This window comes from Rattus norvegicus, chromosome 18, assembly GCF_036323735.1.
Source record: "Rattus norvegicus strain BN/NHsdMcwi chromosome 18, GRCr8, whole genome shotgun sequence".
NCBI classification, from domain to species: Eukaryota; Metazoa; Chordata; class Mammalia; order Rodentia; family Muridae; genus Rattus; species Rattus norvegicus.
In genome coordinates, this window is record NC_086036.1 from 45,252,358 (window position 1) to 45,272,513 (window position 20,156).

General features: G+C 36.8%; 1 protein-coding gene across 5 annotated transcripts in view; it reads left to right on the top strand.

Annotated features, from left to right (window-relative positions):
* Dmxl1 (Dmx-like 1) overlaps positions 1 to 20,156 on the top strand; it is a 170,495-nt gene that overhangs the window by 72,853 nt on the left and 77,486 nt on the right. For all 5 annotated transcript variants that reach the window (XM_017601109.3, XM_006254710.5, XM_006254711.5 and 2 more), the window contains exons 20-25: positions 11,280 to 11,449; positions 11,996 to 12,093; positions 13,099 to 13,264; positions 13,867 to 14,128; positions 15,791 to 16,872; positions 17,581 to 17,772. In XM_017601109.3, the coding sequence (XP_017456598.1) occupies positions 11,280 to 11,449; positions 11,996 to 12,093; positions 13,099 to 13,264; positions 13,867 to 14,128; positions 15,791 to 16,872; positions 17,581 to 17,772 (1,970 nt within the window). The remainder of the gene's footprint in view (positions 1 to 11,279; positions 11,450 to 11,995; positions 12,094 to 13,098; positions 13,265 to 13,866; positions 14,129 to 15,790; positions 16,873 to 17,580; positions 17,773 to 20,156) is intronic.

The following is a 20,156-nucleotide window of genomic DNA, read 5'->3' on the forward strand; positions in this document are numbered from 1 at the left end:
ACATGGTCAGTGGTTATGTAGGTGTTATCTTCTGCGTGCCATGTTTGTTGAGAGCAGCTTATAGTCCTGGCATCAGTATGGGTTTGGGGATTCCCTTTTGGCTAACAATCCAATTAGATATAGCCTAATCCCAATACTAGAAGCTTAATTTCATGACAAAAGATGTCCAGTTGGTACTCTGTCTCTTCCATTATTTGATTTCATTCAGATCATACTACTTAATGCTACATACTCCTTTTGAATGTAATTACCTATTTTTCTTGAAGGGCTTTCAGATATGCTGCTAAGTTACTAGTATGAGATAGCTCCACATTTTCTAGGTTGGAACCCAGTGCTGTGAACTTGCTTCTTAGAAACACATTCGTGTCCTATAAAATTAGGTATGTTGTATGCTCATTTTTGTTCAATTCTAGAAAGTCTTTGATTCTTTTTCTTAAGTTCTGTCTTGAGCATTTTTCATTCAGTAGTGAGTTGTTCATTTTTCATGAGTTTGTAAGTTCTTTGTTGTTTTGATAGCCACCTTTAAACAATGGTGGTAAGATAGGGTGCAGAGTATTTTAGTTTTCTTGTTATCTGTTGACATTTGCTTTGTGTTCAAGTTTGTTGTCAATTTTGGAGAAAGTTCCATGATGCTGATTGGAAGGTATATTGTGTTTGGGTGAAATGTCATGTAAATATCTGTTTGGTCTGTTTGGTGTATAACATCAGTTAGCCTCAGCATTTTTGTCTGGATGACCTGTCTATTGGCAAGAGTGAGATTGAAGCCTCCTTTCAGTATGTGAGAATCAGTGTGTGATTTAAACTGTGTGTCTTTTATAAATTTGGCTACCCTTGTGTTTGGTGCATTGATGTTAAGAATTACAGTATCCTCCTGGTAGGTTTTTCCTTTGACTATTGTAGTGTCTTTTCATATTTCTTCCGATTAGTTTTGATTTGAAGTCTATTTTGTCAGGTATTAAAATGGCTACACCAGCTTGCTTCTTATGTCCCTTTGCTTGAAATATCTTTTTATATCCTTTTATCCTGTGGTGATGTTTGTCCTTTATATTATTTGGGTCTATTATGAAGGGTGTCGTTTCCCTAATTTCTTTCTCGGCTTGTTTCTCTTTTGTATAGAGGAAGGCAACCGATTTATTTGAGTTAATTTTATACCCAGCCACTTTGCTGAAGTTGTTTATCAGCTTTAGTAGTTCTCTGGTGGAACTTTTGGGATCACTTAAATATACTATCATATCATCTGCAAATAGTGATATTTTGACTTCTTCTATTCCGATCTGTATCCCCTTGACATCCTTTTGTTGTCTGATTGCTCTGGCTAGAACTTCAAGAACTATATTGAATAAGTAGGGAGAGAGTGGGCAGCCTTGTCTAGTCCCTGATTTTAGTGGGATTGCTTCAAGTTTCTCTCCATTTAGTTTAATGTTAGCAACTGGTTTGCTGTATATGGCTTTTACCATGTTCAGGTATGGGCCTTGAATTCCTATTCTTTCCAGGACTTTTATCATGAAGGGGTGTTGAATTTTGTCAAATGCTTTCTCAGCATCTAATGAAATGATCATGTGGTTTTGTTCTTTCAGTTTGTTTATATAATGGATCACGTTGATGGTTTTCCGTATATTAAACCATCCCTGCATGCCTGGGATGAAGCCTACTTGATCATGGTGGATGATTGTTTTGATGTGCTCTTGGATTCGGTTTGCCAGAATTTTGTTGAGTATTTTTGCGTCGATATTCATAAGGGAAATTGGTCTAAAGTTCTCTTTCTTTGTTGTGTCTTTGTGTGGTTTAGGTATAAGAGTAATTGTGGCATCGTAGAAGGTATTCGGTAGTGATCCATCTGTTTCAATTTTGTGGAATAGTTTGGATAATATTGGTATGAGGTCTTCTATGAAGGTTTGATAGAATTCTGCACTAAACCCGTCTGGACCTGGGCTCTTTTTGGTTGGGAGACCTTTAATGACTGCTTCTATTTCCTTAGGAGTTATGGGGTTGTTTAACTGGTTTATCTGTTCCTGATTTAACTTCGGTACCTGGTATCTGTCTAGGAAATTGTCCATTTCCTGAAGATTTTCAAGTTTTGTTGAATATAGGTTTTTATAGTAAGATCTGATGATTTTTTGAATTTCCTCTGAATCTGTTGTTATGTCTCCCTTTTCATTTCTGATTTTGTTAATTTGGATGCACTCTCTGTGTCCTCTCGTTAGTCTGGCTAAGGGTTTATCTATCTTGTTGATTTTCTCAAAGAACCAACTTTTGGTTCTGTTGATTCTTTCTATGGTCCTTTTTGTTTCTACTTGGTTCATTTCAGCTCTGAGTTTGATTATTTCCTGCCTTCTACTCCTCCTGGGTGTATTTGCTTCTTTTTGTTCTAGAGCTTTTAGGTGTGCTGTCAAGCTGCTGACATATGCTCTTTCCTGTTTCTTTCTGCAGGCACTCAGCGCTATGAGTTTTCCTCTTAGCACAGCTTTCATTGTGTCCCATAAGTTTGGGTATGTTGTACCTTCATTTTCATTAAATTCTAAAAAGTTTTTAATTTCTTTCTTTATTTCTTCCTTGACCAGGTTATCATTGAGTAGAGCATCGTTCAATTTCCACGTATATGTGGACATTCTTCCTTGATTGTTATTGAAGACCAGTTTTAGGCCGTGGTGGTCCGATAGCACGCATGGGATTATTTCTATCTTTCTGTACCTGTTGAGGCCCGTTTTTTGACCAATTATATGGTCAATTTTGGAGAAAGTACCATGAGGAGCTGAGAAGAAGGTATATCCTTTTGCTTTAGGATAGAATGTTCTATAAATATCCGTTAGGTCCATTTGGCTCATGACTTCTCTTAGTCTGTCTACGTCTCTGTTTAATTTCTGTTTCCATGATCTGTCCATTGATGAGAGTGGGGTGTTGAAATCTCCCACTATTATTGTGTGAGGTGCAATGTGTGTTTTGAGCTTTAGTAAGGTTTCTTTTACATATGTAGGTGCCCTTGTATTTGGGGCATAGATATTTAGGATTGAGAGTTCATCTTGGTGGATTTTTCCTTTGATGAATATGTAGTGTCCTTCCTTATCTTTTTTGATGACTTTTAGTTGAAAATTGATTTTATTTGATATTAGAATGGCTACTCCAGCTTGCTTCTTCTGACCATTTGCTTGGAAAGTTGTTTTCCAGCCTTTCACTCTGAGGTAGTGTCTGTCTTTGTCTCTGAGGTGTGTTTCCTGTAGGCAGCAGAATGCAGGGTCCTCGTTGCGTATCCAGTTTGTTAATCTATTTCTTTTTATTGGGGAGTTGAGGCCATTGATGTTGAGAGATATTAAGGAATAGTGGTTATTGCTTCCCGTTATATTCATATTTGGATGTGAGGTTATGTTTGTGTGCTTTCGTTCTCTTTGTTTTGTTGCCAAGACGATTAGTTTCTTGCTTCTTCTAGGGTATAGCTTGCCTCCTTATGTTGGGCTTTACCCTTTATTATCCTTTGTAGTGCTGGATTTGTAGAAAGATATTGTGTAAATTTGGTTTTGTCATGGAATATCTTGGTTTCTCCATCAATGTTAATTGAGAGTTTTGCAGGATACAGTAACCTGGGCTGGCATTTGTGTTCTCTTAGGGTCTGTATGACATCAGTCCAGGATCTTCTGGCCTTCATAGTTTCTGGCGAGAAGTCTGGTCTGATTCTGATAGGTCTGCCTTTATATGTTACTTGACCTTTTTCCCTTACTGCTTTTAATATTCTTTCTTTATTTTGTGCGTTTGGTGTTTTGACTATTATTGACGGGAGGTGTTTCTTTTCTGGTGCAATCTATTTGGAGTTCTGTAGGCATCTTGTATGCCTATGGGTATCTCTTTTTTTAGGTTAGAAAAGTTTTCTTCTATGATTTTGTTGAAGATATTTACTGGTCCTTTGAGCTGGGAGTCTTCACTCTCTTCTATACCTATTATCCTTAGGTTTGATCTTCTCATTGAGTCCTGGATTTCCTGTATGTTTTGGACCAGTAGCTTTTTCCCCTTTACATTATCTTTGACAGTTGTGTCAATGATTTCTATGGAATCTTCTGCTCCTGAGATTCTCTCTTCCATCTCTTGAATTCTGTTGGTGAGGCTTGTATCTACAGCTCCTTGTCTCTTCTTTTGGTTTTCTATATCCAGGGTTGTTTCCATGTGTTCTTTCTTGATTGCTTCTATTTCCATTTTTAATTCCTTCAACTGTTTGATTGTGTTTTCCTGGAATTCTTTCAGGGATTTTTGCGATTCCTCTCTGTAGGCTTCTACTTGTTTATTAATGTTTTCCTGTGTTTCCCTAAGTCTGTTCATGTCTTTCTTGAAGTCCTCCAGCATCATGATCAGATATGATTTTGAAACTAGATCTTGCTTTTCTGGTGTGTTTGGATATTCCATGTTTGTTTTGGTGGGAGAATTGGGCTCCGATGATGGCATGTAGTCTTGGTTTCTGTTGCTTGGGTTCCTGCGCTTGCCTCTCGCCATCAGATTATCTCTAGTGTTACTTTGTTCTGCTATTTCTGACAGTGGCTAGACTGTCCTATAAGCCTGTGTGTCAGGAGTGCTGTAGACCTGTTTTCCTCTCTTTCAGTCAGTTATGGGGACAGAGTGTTCTGCTTTCGGGCGTGTAGTTTTTCCTCTCTACAGGTCTTCAGCTGTTCCTGTGGGCCTGTGTCTTGAGTTCACCAGGCAGCTTTCTTGCAGCAGACAAGTTGGTCTTACCTGTGGTCCCGAGGCTCAGGTTTGCTCACGGGGTGCTGCCCAAGGGCTCTCTGCAGCGGCAGCAACCAGGAAGACCTGTGCCGCCCCTTCCGGGAGCTTCAGTGCACTAGGGTTCCAGATGGCCTTTGGTGTTTTCCTCTGGCGTCCGAGATGTATGTACAGAGAGCAGTCTCTTCTGGTTTCCCAGGCTTGTCTGCCTCTCTGAAGGTTTAGCTCTCCCTCCCACGGGATTTGGGTGCAGAGAACTGTTTATCAGGTCTGTTTCCTTCAGGTTCAGGTGGTGTCTCAGGCAGGGGTCCTGCCGCTCCTGGGCCCTCCCCCACGGGAGCCCAGAGGCCTTATACAGTTTCCTCTTGGGCCAGGGATGTGGGCAGGGGTGGGCAGTGTTGGTGGTCTCTTCCGCTCTGCAGCCTCAGGAGTGCCCACCTGATCAGGCGGTGAGGTGTCTTTCCCACGGGGTCTGGGAGCAGACAGCTGCTGCGGGCCCGGGATCTGTGGGCGTGGGACCTCCGGCAAACACAGGACGTGCCTGGTCCTAGATGAACTCTGCCTCTGTGTGTCCCGATCTCACCAGGCAGCTCTCTTGCAGCAGACAAGTTGGTCTTACCTGTGGTCCCGAGGCTCAAGTTTGCTCGTGGGGTGCTGCCCAAGGGCTCTCTGCGGCGGCAGCAACCAGCGCACTCCATCTTATTTCTTGAGACAAGGTCTGTCTCACTTGTCAGTTCATCTGGGTTCCAGAGTTCTTCAGGATCCCCTGTCCCTAGCACTGGGGTTATCAACACAGGCTGCTGAGCCTAGCCTTTGCAGTCATGCTAGATGTCTGAATAAAGCTTAGGCTCATTACTGATTAAGCCAGCTCTCCAACCTTCTTGCAGTTTAATTAGCATTTTGTATGATTCCATTTTTTTTTCCCTTTTTATGTATCAGTTATTTGTCTTACTGTTTTTATAAAATACCCTGATAGAACCAACTTGAGACAGGAAGGGTTTATTTTGACTCAAATTTGAGGGTACTGTCTATTATGACAGAAATCATGGTGGCAGGAGCTCAAGGCAGTTGTTCAAGGCTTTCTCCTTTTTCTATAGTCTAGGACCGCAACTTTAGGATGGGCCTTTCTACCTCAGTCAACCTAATGAGGATAATCCACATAGTTCATGAACATAAGCCAAGGTTTATATATCTGGCAAGTTTGTATTCTCTCAAGTTGTCAGTATTAACCACCACATTATATCACCTATCCTTTTTTATTTTCTCTTTTAGTATTGTCTTATAATGTGTATTATAAGGTTACAACTACTCCAGTTCTAGTTTCACAAAGTACTATTTTTCTTTACTTGTTAGAATAAGTATGTGAATACCTGATAATCTTAATTCCTTTTGCTAGCCATTGTATTGTTGTTGCTAATAATTTCACTGGTGCATAAGTGTATACATTAAAAAACACATAAAGGGAGCTGAGGGTCTACCTCAGTTGTTGGCCCAGACTCTTTGCCTAACATGCACAGAGCTCTGCGTTCCACCCCAGCACTGTGTAAAAGTTGGTTGGCATAGTAGAGCATGTCTAGTCATAGCTCTGTTTGTACAAGCATGAGGATTGAAACTCAAGATCACCTTTGGATACTGAGGGAGCTTAAGGCTAGCCTGGGCTAAAGAGGCTTTTTCTCAAAATAAAAAACAAAAACATGCATAAGTGTGTGTAATCCAAAATATTCTTATCTGAGCTATCATAAAAATTCTCTGAAAATGATACTAATTTAAACTTTGACATGCTAGGCCAATTAAGAATATAAAATCTCACACCCAACCAATGGACTGAAATCAGGGATCCCTGTAGTTGAATTAGGGAAAGGCTGAAGAAGCTGAGGAAGAAAGTGATCTCATAGGAAGACCACCAGTCTCAACTAACCTGGACCCCTGAGATCTCTCAGACACTGAGCCACCAACCAGGCAGCATACACTAGCTGGTCCAAGGCCCGTGACACATATACAGCAGAGGACTGCCTGGTCTAACCTCAGTGGGAGAAGATGTGCTTAACCTTTGAGATACTTGAGGCCCCAGAGAGTGGGAAGGTCTGGTGGGGGGAAGGGGCTCTTGGAGTCGGGGGAGGAGGAATGGGATGAGGAACTGTGGGAGGGCAGACCGGGAGGTGTTTAACAACTGGACTGTAAATAAATAAAGGAAAAAAAAAAGAATTTAAAATCTTACTACCTTTAATCCAAGCACTGGGGAACAGAGGCTGGCAGAGCTCTGAGTTTGAGGATAGCCTGGTCTACATAGTATGCTCTAGGCCAGCCAGAACTGTACAGTTAGACCCTGTCACAAAAAACAAACAAAAGAATTTAAAAACTCAAAATTCTTATATGTTTGTTCTTTATGTAAATCTGTTTCTTCCCTGTTTTATTTTATTTTCCTTCTGAATAATATCTCATTTTTAAATTTTATTTATTTATTTATTTATTTTATTTTTGTGGAACTGATTTCCTCTCCTTTTCCTGAGGAGGTGTTTCTTTAAACCTTAAAGATAACTAGCTGAATATGTTTTTCTTGATTGGTAGTAGATTTTCCTCTCAACACTAAATATTTCATCCTGTTCTTTTGATAGTGTCATTTTCAAGGAGAAATAAATCCTTAACTCTCTCTCTCTCTCTCTCTCTCTCTCTCTCTCTCTCTTTCTCTCTCTCTCTCCAGAGACGAGACGAGACGAGACTGTCTGTCTTGGTGTTGGTAGTAGTTAACATGCAGAATTACAGGTAGTGTTTGGCCTGCTTTGTGCTCTGCAAGTGTCCTTGGTTTTCATTAATTTCAGAATGGTCCCAGACCCTATTGCCTGAGAAATTTGTTCTCCTTTTCCTCCTACTGGTAGCTCGACTATACTTAATAACAAACCCACAGTTTTTATATTCTTACAGTTTTAGAAGTTGACTGTTTTGATCCTACTGATGACTTCATTGATGGCATTCTTTTTTTAAGCTTTGTTTATTTTATGTATATGAGTGCTCTATTTGTATGTACACCCATGTGTCAGAAGAGAGCATTAGATCCCATTACAGATGATTGTGAGCCATGTGGTTGCTGGGACTTGAACTCAGGACCTCTGGAAGAGCAGCCAGTGCTCTTTTTTTTTTTTTAATTATTTTATTTATTTACATTCCAGTAGTTGCCTCTTTTCGCTGTTCCCCCTCCCACAGTTCCTTATCCCATTCCTCATCCCCCTTCCCTCCGAGAGGGTGCTCCCCAACACCACCCGTCCTCCCCATTCCCTGGGGCCTCAAGTCTCTTGAGGATTAAGCACATCTTCTCCCACTGAGGCCAGACCAGGTAGTCCTCATATGTGCCAGGGGCCTCAGAATGGCCTGGGTATGCTGGTTGGTGGCTCAGTGTCTAGGAGCACCCTGGGATCCAGGTTAGTTGAGGCTGCTGGGCTTTCTATAGTGTGCTTCCCTTAATTCAGCCTTAGAGGTCCCTGACTTCAGCCCAGTGGTTGGGTGTAATTATCTGCATCTGTCTCAGTCAGCTGCTGGTAGACTCTCTCAGAGGACAGCCTTTCAAGACTCCCCTCTATAAGCACATCATAACAATAGTGTCAGCCCTTGATGCCCCTCCCCGGCCCCTGAGATGGATCCCAAGTTGGGTCTTCCCTCAGTCTCTTCTCCATTTTTGTCCCTGCAGTTCTTTTAAATAGGAACAGTTCTGGGTCAGAAATTTTGACTGGGATTTAGTAACTCAGTTTCTCCACTTGTGGCCCTATCTACTGGAGCTGGACTCTTGATTTCCCTTTCCCCAATGTTGGGCATTTTGGCTACGGTGATCCCCATTGAGTCCTAAGAGTCTCTCACCTCCTGGTTCTCTGGTACTTTCTAGAGGGTCCCCATATCTCCTACCCCTCCACTGAGGCAGCTTATTTTCATTCATTGTCCTGGCCCTCTGGGTGCTCCCTGTTGTGGTCCCCCCCCCCCCCCGCAAATCTGATCCTTTTCCCTTTCCTCTTACCTCTCCCACTGAGGTCCCTCCCTTTGGTTCCCATGATTATTCTCTTCCCGCTTCTAAGTGGGATTGAAGCATCCTCACTTGGGCCTTTCTGCTTGACTTCTTAAGGTCAGCCAGTACTCTTAACTGTTGAGTCATCTCTCCAGCCCCCTTGGCATTCTTAATACACATTTTGATTCCTACTGTCTCATTTAGATATTTATTAACTTTTTCATCTGCTTATATACTTAATCTTATTTTTAGTACTTTTTTTTAAACACAGATATTCTTTATACTACATGCCATGCAGTCATCCTTACAATAAGCTTCTATGTAAACAGTACAATATTATTGACTATTGGTACAATTTTGTATAGTAGGTATTTATAGAGTTTATTCATCTTATTTGGCAAAACTTGCTGCTTAATGATTTCCCTCCTCTCAGTTCCTACAGTCACCACTCTACCTTTTAAAAATATGAATTTGTTTCTTTGAAATATCTCATGTGAGTAGAATAATACATTTTATCATTAATGTAATTATTATTAAATTGTTAGTATAATGTCTGCAAATCTTATTTGTGTTGCACAGTGCAGAATTTCATATTTCATTGTGCATGTAAATCATAGTTTAAAATTCATTCTTCTATAGATACACATCAAAGTTATTTCCACATCCTGACTATTGAGAACGTTCTAGCAGTAGGAATATCTCTTCAATGAGAAGAAATTATTCTGTAGTATAGATTAAAAATATGAACCCATATATGTTAAAGTCATACCTTATGACATTATTTATTTTGTTCAATAATAATGAAAAAAATGTAGTATGAAAAGACAGAATCAGGGCTGGAGAGATGGCTCAGGAGTTTAAGAGTACTGACTGCTCTTCTAGAGATCCTGAGTTCAGCAACCACATGGTGGCTCACAACCACCTGTAGTGGGATCAGATCCCACCATCTGGTGTATCTGAAGACTTAAATGAATGAAAGAAAGAGGGAGGGAAGGAAGGAAGGAAGGAAGGAAGGAAGGAAGGAAGGAAAGAAGAGTCAGAGCTGAGCATTACTGCATGTACTGATCATTAGATTGCTGACAGAGATGTTCCACATCAGTATTTAAATATCAGTATGATAAAACAGTATAAAAACAATTGTTAAGGGTTAGATTGTATTCTGTATTACTTAATTGGATTATTTCATTCAACACTTAAAGCTGTGTGATATCATAGTGTTCTCACTATATATAGTTTTTGTTGTTTTGTTTTTTTTTGTTTTTTAAGACAGGATTTCTCTGTGGTAGCCCTGGCTGTCCTGGAGCTTAACTTTCTGGAGCAGGTTGGCCTTGAACTCAGAGATTGCCTGTTTCTGCCTCCCCAGTGTTGGGATTAAAGGCATGTACCACCACCATCTGGTTCTTTTTTTTTTTTTAAATGATATTCATTTCTATTTTATGCGTATTAATGTTCAACCTGCATGTATGGGTGAATGTATGATACTCTGGAGCTAGAATTACAGGCAATTGTGAGTTTGTATGTAAGTGGTGAGACTTGAACCTAGTTCCTCTAAAAGAGCAGCCAGTGCTCTTAACCAATCCTTTATATACTTTTTTTTTAATGAAATCTTGAGTCATTAAAAAATAAAGTAACTTTTCCAAGGTCATATATTTTATTTTGTAATAGAGCTCAGATATAATCTCTATGTTCTAATTTTGGAGTATTAAATTGTTATTCTTATTCTACTGAATTTTCCATTTTATATGATTCCATGGAATTCTTTAATTCTGTGGGGGTAGAACATCTAAAAAGATGTTCAGAGAGAAAAGAGAAGTAGTCCCGAAGAGGAAAGCACATCTCTATGTAGCTGTGTTTCAATGCTGCTGATAGTTTCAGGAAAACTGGGAAATAGCCAGAGAATAAAGTACTGCAGCCCAGTGACATTTCTCAGAAGTATTTTGTATGTTTTCAAAGAAATAGATTTTAATTATGTGCATTGGAGTGGTACCATTTGTTTAGAGAATCAAGAATTGTTTTATGAACAATAAAAGTTATATGTAACTGTGAGTCTGGATAAAAGTTTAAAAGAGTACTTCTTACTGACCCATGTAATAATCCGCAGTTAGTAAGACAGATCGTTTCCAAGTGCAGAGGTTTGTCCTAAGAGACCCAAGATTGCACCAGAGCATCTGATTTCCAGTTCAGATTTGTTACCATCACAGTTTTAAGTAGCCACAGATAGAATAAAGCTAGAAATGTTTTCTTAAATCATAAACAAAGGATGTGTACTTAGTGATGGATGGCTCCTTAAAATTCTGTCCTTTATGCTTACATTTCTTATGCTATGTCCAAGATTTTATTCTTACATAGGTTATGGTAAAAGGAGTCTGCAAAGTTAAAGAATGTGTCATTTTACTCTGTATTTTAAGCACCCAGTTTGTTGATAAACATAATACCTTGACATAAATGAGATTATTTGGAGTGATTTATGCCAATACTTAAAACTTCAAACAGTTTATATGTTTATTGCACAAACACCATACACATTTATGATAATCATATTAAATTCTTGCATTGCTTATAAATGTCATTTTTGTCATGTCTTCAGGCCTTTCTACTGGTCATTTTGCTTGGGCATTTCACTCAGTAGCAGAGGAAGAACTACTGAATATGTTGCCAGCCATGCAGAAAGATGATCCAACTTGGTCTGAACTGAGAGCAATGGGAGTGGGGTGGTGGGTTCGCAATGCTCGCATCTTGCGCAGATGCATAGAAAAAGTAAGTATTTATTTGGTTATAAAAATAGTGTATTTTGAATATTTATTTCATTCTGTCTTCTCTGAGACTAGTTTATTCCATTTTGTTTTAGAAACAGTATCGTAATTTGTATGTGTATTGTATTGGGTTTTGAACCTGGTGCCCTAAGAGTGCTAATCAAGCATTATTTCAGTGGGCAAATTTAATGGTCTCACTATGTTGCTCACATGATGGTTTTCAGTGTATATTCCTTTTGTCTAAAACTCCTAAACTGTTGTGATTCTACACCTCTGATGCTAGGCCTAGCTATCTTCAACCTCTAGTTATCATATTTATTTACTGGTGTATTTCTGAATTTCTGAAGTGTTTGTTGATAAAAAAATAAGTTTAGCCAAATATATTCTGCTTCTGTAAATGCTTCTATTGCTAGTATTATGTACAAATGTGTTTATACACTTCTTTAAATTTTAACATAGAATAGTTACATACTGATCTCGTATATAAGAGATTTTATAGATTCACTCACAGTCTTACTTCTGTAAACAATGGACTATTTCCCAATTGTAGGTAGCCAAAGCAGCCTTTCACAGAAATAATGATCCGTTAGATGCAGCAATTTTTTACCTTGCAATGAAAAAAAAAGCTGTGATTTGGGGATTATATAGGTAAGTAAATGACTGCTTCAAAGCTAAAAATCACTTTTTATTTAGAGTGAATGCATAAAGTAAAATATGTTCTCATTGAATATGTTCGTAGTTTTTCGTGTTTCCTACTTCATTGGGAAAAAAATTATTACATGTGTACCTCAGTGAAGAAGCCAGTTGGTGCACTTCAGTTTGTTTTAGCAGTCATCAGTCTAAAATACATCTCCCCCTTATCACCTTTCTCTCCCCACCAAGAAGCAGGGAGGAAAGGAGTAAAATAGAAAAAAAAATTATTGATGAATTTGCATCAGCTTTGAGGAACATGATAGTGAAGTCTGGCATCTGTCAGATAAGCATCTGTCCTCTGTTACTGAAGGATGTGGGCCAGGATGTTCCATAAACTGCTACTCTTCTTGGTGCTGTTATCTCTTTCATCTCACTTGTTGACAGTCTGGACTCCATGATTTCCATTATTTGTTCGATGTTCTGTTTAAGAATGACAATCTCTGGGGAAAATTTTGATATTTAATGTTGTTTTCTAAGGATCTAGGTTTTTCAGTATTGTTTTCTATCAGAGCAGATTCCGTATTTTGAATTTTTGACATGTAAGTCATTTCTACATGGCTAGAACAAAATTATTGATGCGATTTTAATTTTAAACTAGCATAAATTTTAATATATAAATTATGTTGTATAAGTATGTATTGGTAAAATTTTGTATGAATTTAAAGGTGATTTTTTTCCCGAGTTATGCTAATGCAGTTCACTTTGCAGTTTGAAAGAAAATTTTTAAATAACCTCTGAGGTTTACCTATTAAAGTAAATGTTTACCTAATCTTATTTCTGAACTGTCAAATGTTTTGTTTTTATTGTTAGAACTTTTATTGTAACTGAATCTTGGTGTGTGCAGACTGTCTTCACATTTGCTATCTTTCTCCTTGAAACTCCTAACTTTGAACTTCTAACTGGAAAAGTCTGACTCCAAAATTGTATTTTAAAATTTTCATAATTTTCATTCATTTATAGATCTCAAAAAGACACCAAAATGACACAGTTTTTTGGGCATAATTTTGAGGAAGAGAGGTGGCGTAAAGCAGCTTTGAAAAATGCCTTTTCATTATTAGGCAAGCAAAGGTTTGAACATTCTGCAGCATTTTTTCTTCTAGGTGGTTGTCTCAAAGATGCAATTGAGGTAATTAGTTGAACTTCCTTTTCTATCAGTGTTATCATTTCTTTAAACAATCTAAATCTTAAATTTTTATTTTTAATTATACTAGAAATAATACAAGGCTAAGAACCTAAAGTAACTGATATGATTTCACAGTACATATTCATTTTTTACCATTTAGCTTATATTTTTATGAATTGTGATAAAGCAGGTTTTGTAGAGTGAATCACTCATATGACCACACATTTGAAGTATATTTGACTCTTTTACTGGGTAGACTAAAAAATAGCTTTTTAATTTGCAATTTCTAGTCTGATTCGATGAATTGAGAAGAGTATAGGTTTAAGAGGTGTAAAATAAAACTAGAGGTTTAATTGACACTAGATAGAATTACCCATTACCTCAGGTCAAGTTAGTTTTTAAATACATGTTTGGTAATAACAAACAGATTTGGAGATCTTATCAGTGTTAATTTACTAATGTAGGTATCTGCATGCCATCATTACATTTATTGCTTGCTAAATTTAGAGGTAACAAATCTTTAAACATTTAGAGTAAATAAATTTGAGTTTCTCTCAAAAGCTTACTTTGTTTGTAAATATTTTTTATTTATAAATGTTTTAAAGGTATGCCTTGAGAAATTGAATGACATTCAGTTGGCTCTAGTAATAGCAAGATTGTTTGAGTCTGAATTTGATAAATCAACAACATACAAGTCAATTTTACGCAAAAAAGTTTTGGGAATTGGTTCTCCAGCCAGTGAGCTCAATTCATCAAACATAAATGCACATCATGACCCCTTTCTTCGGAGTATGGCACATTGGATTTTAGAAGATTATAGTGCTGCTCTGGAAACATTAATAAAGCAACCTGTTACAGAGGAAGAAGGTACGCTGTTCTTTCAAGATTTTAATGAGAACATTACTAGTGTTTTCTCAGTGGGTAGTCCACTGCTTACGCTAATGTAATACAAAACATTAAATATTTGATCTTTGTGACTAAATGAGATTTTGTTCTTTCAGAAAGATAACTCATTTAAAACAAAGAACTTTAGATTTTTCTGTTCTTATGAAATATATTGAACACCAGTATTACTAAAAGTTGATTTTAAATACTTTGGAGAAATGGTAAATCGAAAATGGGAAAAGAAAAATGAATATAAAGCCAATTTTTAATATTAGGTTGGGTTATTACACTTGTTAATTGATTTTATAATTTTTACAAGGAAAACTCATTGAATATAAAGAAAGCTGACTTAAGAGGTGTGAGTAGAGAACCTTAAACTAGCCAAATCCTTGACTTTTATGTTGATTCAGTCAGTAGAATAGAGATAATTTTAAATGTACCCTTTAGAACATGCTTCTGGTTTTCTTTTCTTTCTTTTTCTTTTTTCTTTTTTTTTTTTTTTTTTTGTGTGTGTGTGAAACATTTTTCTGTGAATTAGCATAAAAATGGTGGAGATTACTATTCCAGGGTTTTTCATATGCAGAATTGAGCTATATGTGATAGCTGATTTAGTAGGATATTATTTTGAACAGTAAGTAAAGTAGCTTCTAGTTCATGTTGTTTAATGTGCCACTACATATTTAGTGTATGCTAATTAGGATGTATGTATCTTTAAATTAAGAAGAAAGCCATGAGACACAAGTATTCAAGTGTCTTAGCTATTTAAGGTAAAGCGTTTCATACTGGCTTCTTCATAATGGAGGGGAAACATCACTATATTAAACTTATATATTTTCCTGTTTTTTTTAAAAAAAAATGTGAATCTTAATATAAGATCACATATTCCTAGAACCATTTAAATCTGAGAAAAGTGATAATAGTCGTTTAGGTCACAGTGTCAGTATGATAGGACTACAGGCAGAGAGAAGTATATGGCTATAGGATAATTTTATAGGATAATAGTGGGACTACCCAGGACTAAATTTTATATGGAGTGCCAAAGAATTAGAAATTAAGGATAACACCTGTATTTTTAGTTTAACTAATAGTAAATGATATGATGGAGTGTTGATTAGATCAGGAACCCTTCTCTAGGTAGATGATACTTGGTCAAAGGACTGGTTGAAATAATACAAGTCAATCAAAAGAGGTAGGTAGATGACGGTGCCCTTGAGACACCAAATAAGAAGCCAGCAGGGCAAAAGTTTTTCTTTTTTTTTTTTTCTTTTTTTTCTTTTTTCTTTCTTTGGTTCTTTTTTTCGGAGCTGGGGACCGAACGGCAAAAGTTTTTCTATTTAAGTAGAAATGAACTATGGAATTTGGAAAGTGGAAATAGTGATATTCAAATAAACAGTATAGAGATGGTGTTTAAAGTTATGGGATTCTTAGGAGTTTAACTCAGAGCATGTGGATAGAATATAGCTTCTGTGGTCAAAGAGGTAAGGATTCTATCTAAAACTTTGTTTTATTTGGAAAGTGGTATGGCCTTTGGTTACCTGTCATATGAAATATCGTTTCCTCTGAGAGAAAGGGGACTCTTATAATTACATATTCTCAGTTCATATCATGAAGTTATCTTGATTCATAAAATTAATTTACTTTCAGATCAAGGCATGATGTCAGCTTGTAATCCTGTAGTTTTTAATTTCTACAATTACCTAAGAACACATCCTCTTTTGCTAAGACGTCATCTTGGATCATCTGATACATTTTCAACACACATGGCTTTAACAGGAAAAAGTGGACTGGCAGGAACAATTAATCTAAGTGAAAGAAGATTATTTTTTACGACTGCTAGTGCTCACCTAAAAGCTGGCTGCCCAATGTTGGCTTTGGAAGTATTGTCAAAGATGCCCAAAGTCAATAAGAAAGCAAAACCCTTTTGTAGAGGATCTAGTTTTTTAACTAGTAAAGAATCTTCTCCACTAAAATCGGAAACAAGAGAAGACAAGTCTTCTGCTGTTGACTGGTCACAGTCGCTGATCAATGGTTTTGAATCTTCTTCAGAGGGTTCCTCAGAGAGGCACTCAAACTCTACCTTTTCTTTTGATTGGAGCCAACCGAGTATGGTATTTCAAGATGACTCTTTGGAGTTGAAATGGGATAGTGATAATGATGAGGAAAATGAAGATCCCCCTATTTCAATGAAAGAAATAAGACCTTTGCAGAGAAACACAATTAAAGAATTAGACGAATTTAGCAGTTACACAGACTCCTTAAGCACACTAGATGAAAATGACATTTTAAATCCATCAGAAGATATAATTGCTGTTCAACTAAAGTTTAGAGCATGTTTAAAGATTCTCACAGTAGAACTTCGTACTTTATCTACTGGCTATGAAATAGATGGTGGGAAATTGCGTTACCAACTCTACCACTGGCTTGAAAAAGAGGTAGTAGCTCTTCAGAGGACTTGTGACTTTTGTTCAGATGCAGAACAACTGCAGTCCACATTTAGCCAAAGTGCAGATGAAACTGGATCAATTGAAGATGCTGATGATTTGCATCACCAAACAAAAGTGAAACAACAACTGAGAGAAAGTTTCCAGGAAAAAAGGCAGTGGCTCTTGAAATATCAATCACTCTTAAGAATGTTTCTTAGTTACTGTGTGCTTCATGGCTCTCATGGTGGGGGTCTTGCATCAGTGAGAATGGAATTAATTTTACTTTTGCAAGAATCTCAGCAGGTATGTAACATTTTTGTGTTTCTTTGAGGTGAGGTGTCATCATGTACCTTTAGTATGGAACTCTCTATGTAGACCACACTGACCTTAACCTCACAAAGATCCTCTGCCTCTGCCTCTGCCTCTGCCTCTGCCTCTGCCTCTGCCTCCCAAGTGCTTGAAACTAAAAACATGTGCCATCACACTGGTAGTTAAATAACTTTTAACAGTTGGACATAGAATATGTGGATGAAAGGAGAGGAATAATATAATTATTTTAATTAAAAATGTAAAAGCTTTATTTAAATAAAAGAATAATACATTTTTGAAATAGCTTTTGGAATTGTGTTTTTTAATTTAAATATTAAAACTTGCCTTTCTTTGTTATAGTACTTGAAGGAATGAATCTTTGTGTGTAGTCATTAGGAATTGGTGGAGCTATGTGCGTGACACTTGCAGAACAGACGTTATCAGGTGTTTTGACTTAATTTGTGTGAACAGTCTTATGAGTGCCATCTGAAGTAATGAACTATATTTTATTGAGGAGTATTATGGGTAGTGTTGTTCTAGATACAGTTTTAGAAACATTTTCTTCCTGAGATCATAACAACTTAAAGTATGTACTTTGAGTGCTTTTAATTTTTAATTTCGAAGAATTTTGAAAGTCTGAATTACATAGGGAATAGATTAGAAATAAAAATAATTGTTAATTTTTTTCTCTTCATTTTTAAGGAAACAGCAGAACCAATATTTTCTAACCCTCTGTCAGAACAAACTTCAGTGCCTCTTCTCTTTGCTTGTACAGCCAGTGCCAAAACAGTAGTTGCCAATCCATTATTGCACCTTAGCAATTTAACACATGATATTCTACATGCCATAATAAATTTTGATTCACCACCACATCCTGATAGCCAAACCAATAAAGTAAGTATGCTTCATTTCAAGTTTTTTTGTAATCAACATATATTGTTTAGATAAAATGATAGACTTTTGTTTTAGAATTTTTACATATTTATAAAATATTCAATTCTATTTCCCACATATGCCCTCTGTTAGATCTCTCCTCTCCTTGTATATTTAATTTCTTTCTCTGATTGCTCCTTTCTCCAAGTAGCCCCCTTCTACCTTTAAGTACTTATTTTCTGATTCTAGTTTATTTTGCTTCTTGATTTAGAGTTTTATTTGCTTCTTTGGGTTTAAACTTTAATTTACCTATACAGAATGATAAAATGAAGATACAAAGGTTAAGCCTTTCTAGCAAAATAAATTAAAACACCAGACTCAACATAATATTTATTGTATTAATGATTGTGATTTAAGGCTATCTGGCTATATAGGTCAGATGCTTGAGGTTTTTTTTTTTTTTTTTCTCTTCAGTTTAGCATGTCAATTGTTTATTCTACATAAGCACCTGTACAGCAGAGGTGGACTTAGTGAATAAAGGCACTTATCATCAAACTTGAAAGCCTTCATTGGCTACTTTGTATCCATATAGTTGGAGAAGAGAACAGATTACTACAGTTTGTCCACAGTCCTCTCTATCTACACATTAAATAAACATAAATTAAGACACATTAAATAAACATAAATGTAATTAAGAATGCTCTGTTTGTGTGTGTGTGTGTGTGTGTGTTAGAGAGAGACAGACAGACAGACGGACAGAGAGACAGAAAGAGAGAGATTAAAGCAAGCATATGTGTAGATATACAATTGATTCCTTAAGCTTTTTTATTGCAGTAAAAATGTTTGTATATGTCTGGGTTCACATGCCACTACACACATAGAGGTCAGAAGACATTCACAGGAGTCAATCAGTTCTCTCCGTCTGCCTTGTGAGTTCTAGAGATCTAATTCATGTCATCTATCAGGTACAGGACCCACAGATCCATCTTGCTGGCCATTCTTAAGTTTTTGGGGTTTTTTTTGTTTTGTTTTGTTTTGTTTTGTTTTTTAGATTCAATTGATAAGATATAATTGCCCACCTAAACATACAAAGCCCAGTACCATCCATCCCTTAAAAACATTGATAACCTGTAAATACACAGAGCGAGATCTTTACATCAGCCTCCATTCACAGCTTCTCAGCCTCACCTCCTCCTCTCTTCCTCTCTCTTTGTTCCAGTCTCCTCCTCTTCCTTCAGATTTTTCTCCCGCCCATCCTTCCTTCTCCTCCAGTGACAGGCCTCCTTCTATCTTATACCTGCCTGACCTGTGACATGATCCCACATTTCACCCTTTTTGTCTAATTAAAAAAAACCTTTTCTCTCAAATATAAGCTGAGCACAACTATTATTATTTTGTAATTAAAAGCATAAAATATATCTAATACCCAGTCCAACACTATATCAGTTAAACAGAACATTTAGTTATCCATTCTAGCTTAAGAAAGAATTAAAATCTATATTATATCTTGGCTAGCTTGTATACTATCTGATAACTGTCTAATAAAATATGTATATTCAGAGTTAAACAGCCTGATAGGCTATGAGACTATAATCAGTCTTCAACCCCGTCAGAAATCTGAGAATGACCAAATATCTACTACACACATAGGAAGCCTAACATGACTTCTAGAACTGAGAGGTTGTAGAGACAAATCTCCACTAGCACAGTCCCCTGTTAGCAACATGTGAGTGCAAGTCTTCAGCCTTCTGGCCCAAAATCAAGTGACAGATCTTGAAATGCAGATTTTAAAGGGCTGATCACCCTGTCTTGGCAGAGTTTATCAGTCAACTATTCTGCATAATTTGTCCTTTTCTGGTAGATTGCTTTCAGTGGATGGAATACTATATTTTTTTAAAGGATCCAAGTGTAACCCTTTTGTGAACTAATAGATAAGTAGAGTGTTCTCTTCTTAATGTTAAATTACATATTTTAAAAATAAGTATCTTGTTTCCTGTGTTCTTTCAAGGCTGGCAGAATTATCTGTTTAAATTCCTAAATTAATTCCAAATTTATTGAATCATCTGTGAGAAAGGCTCTGGATTAAGTTTGTTTATAAGAAGTTTGGAACTATCATATTATAATTTAGTTGATCTCACTCACCATCTTCTTAACCATCTCATTGTACTTTATCTCCTATTAATACTTTATTTTTCCTTTCTTGAGATCCCTTTAGTGACTGAGTTTGATTGACAATTTTGGTATACTACTTGGAATTTTTTTCTGTCATAGTTTAAAGATTCCTGCTGCCTCCTAGGTTATGACATGATTTTCTTCTCTCTTGATAATAGATTCTCCTTCCAGTTTTACCATCTTTTATATGCTTACCTCTTATAATTCACTGGGAGTCTCTGTCACTTCTTTTC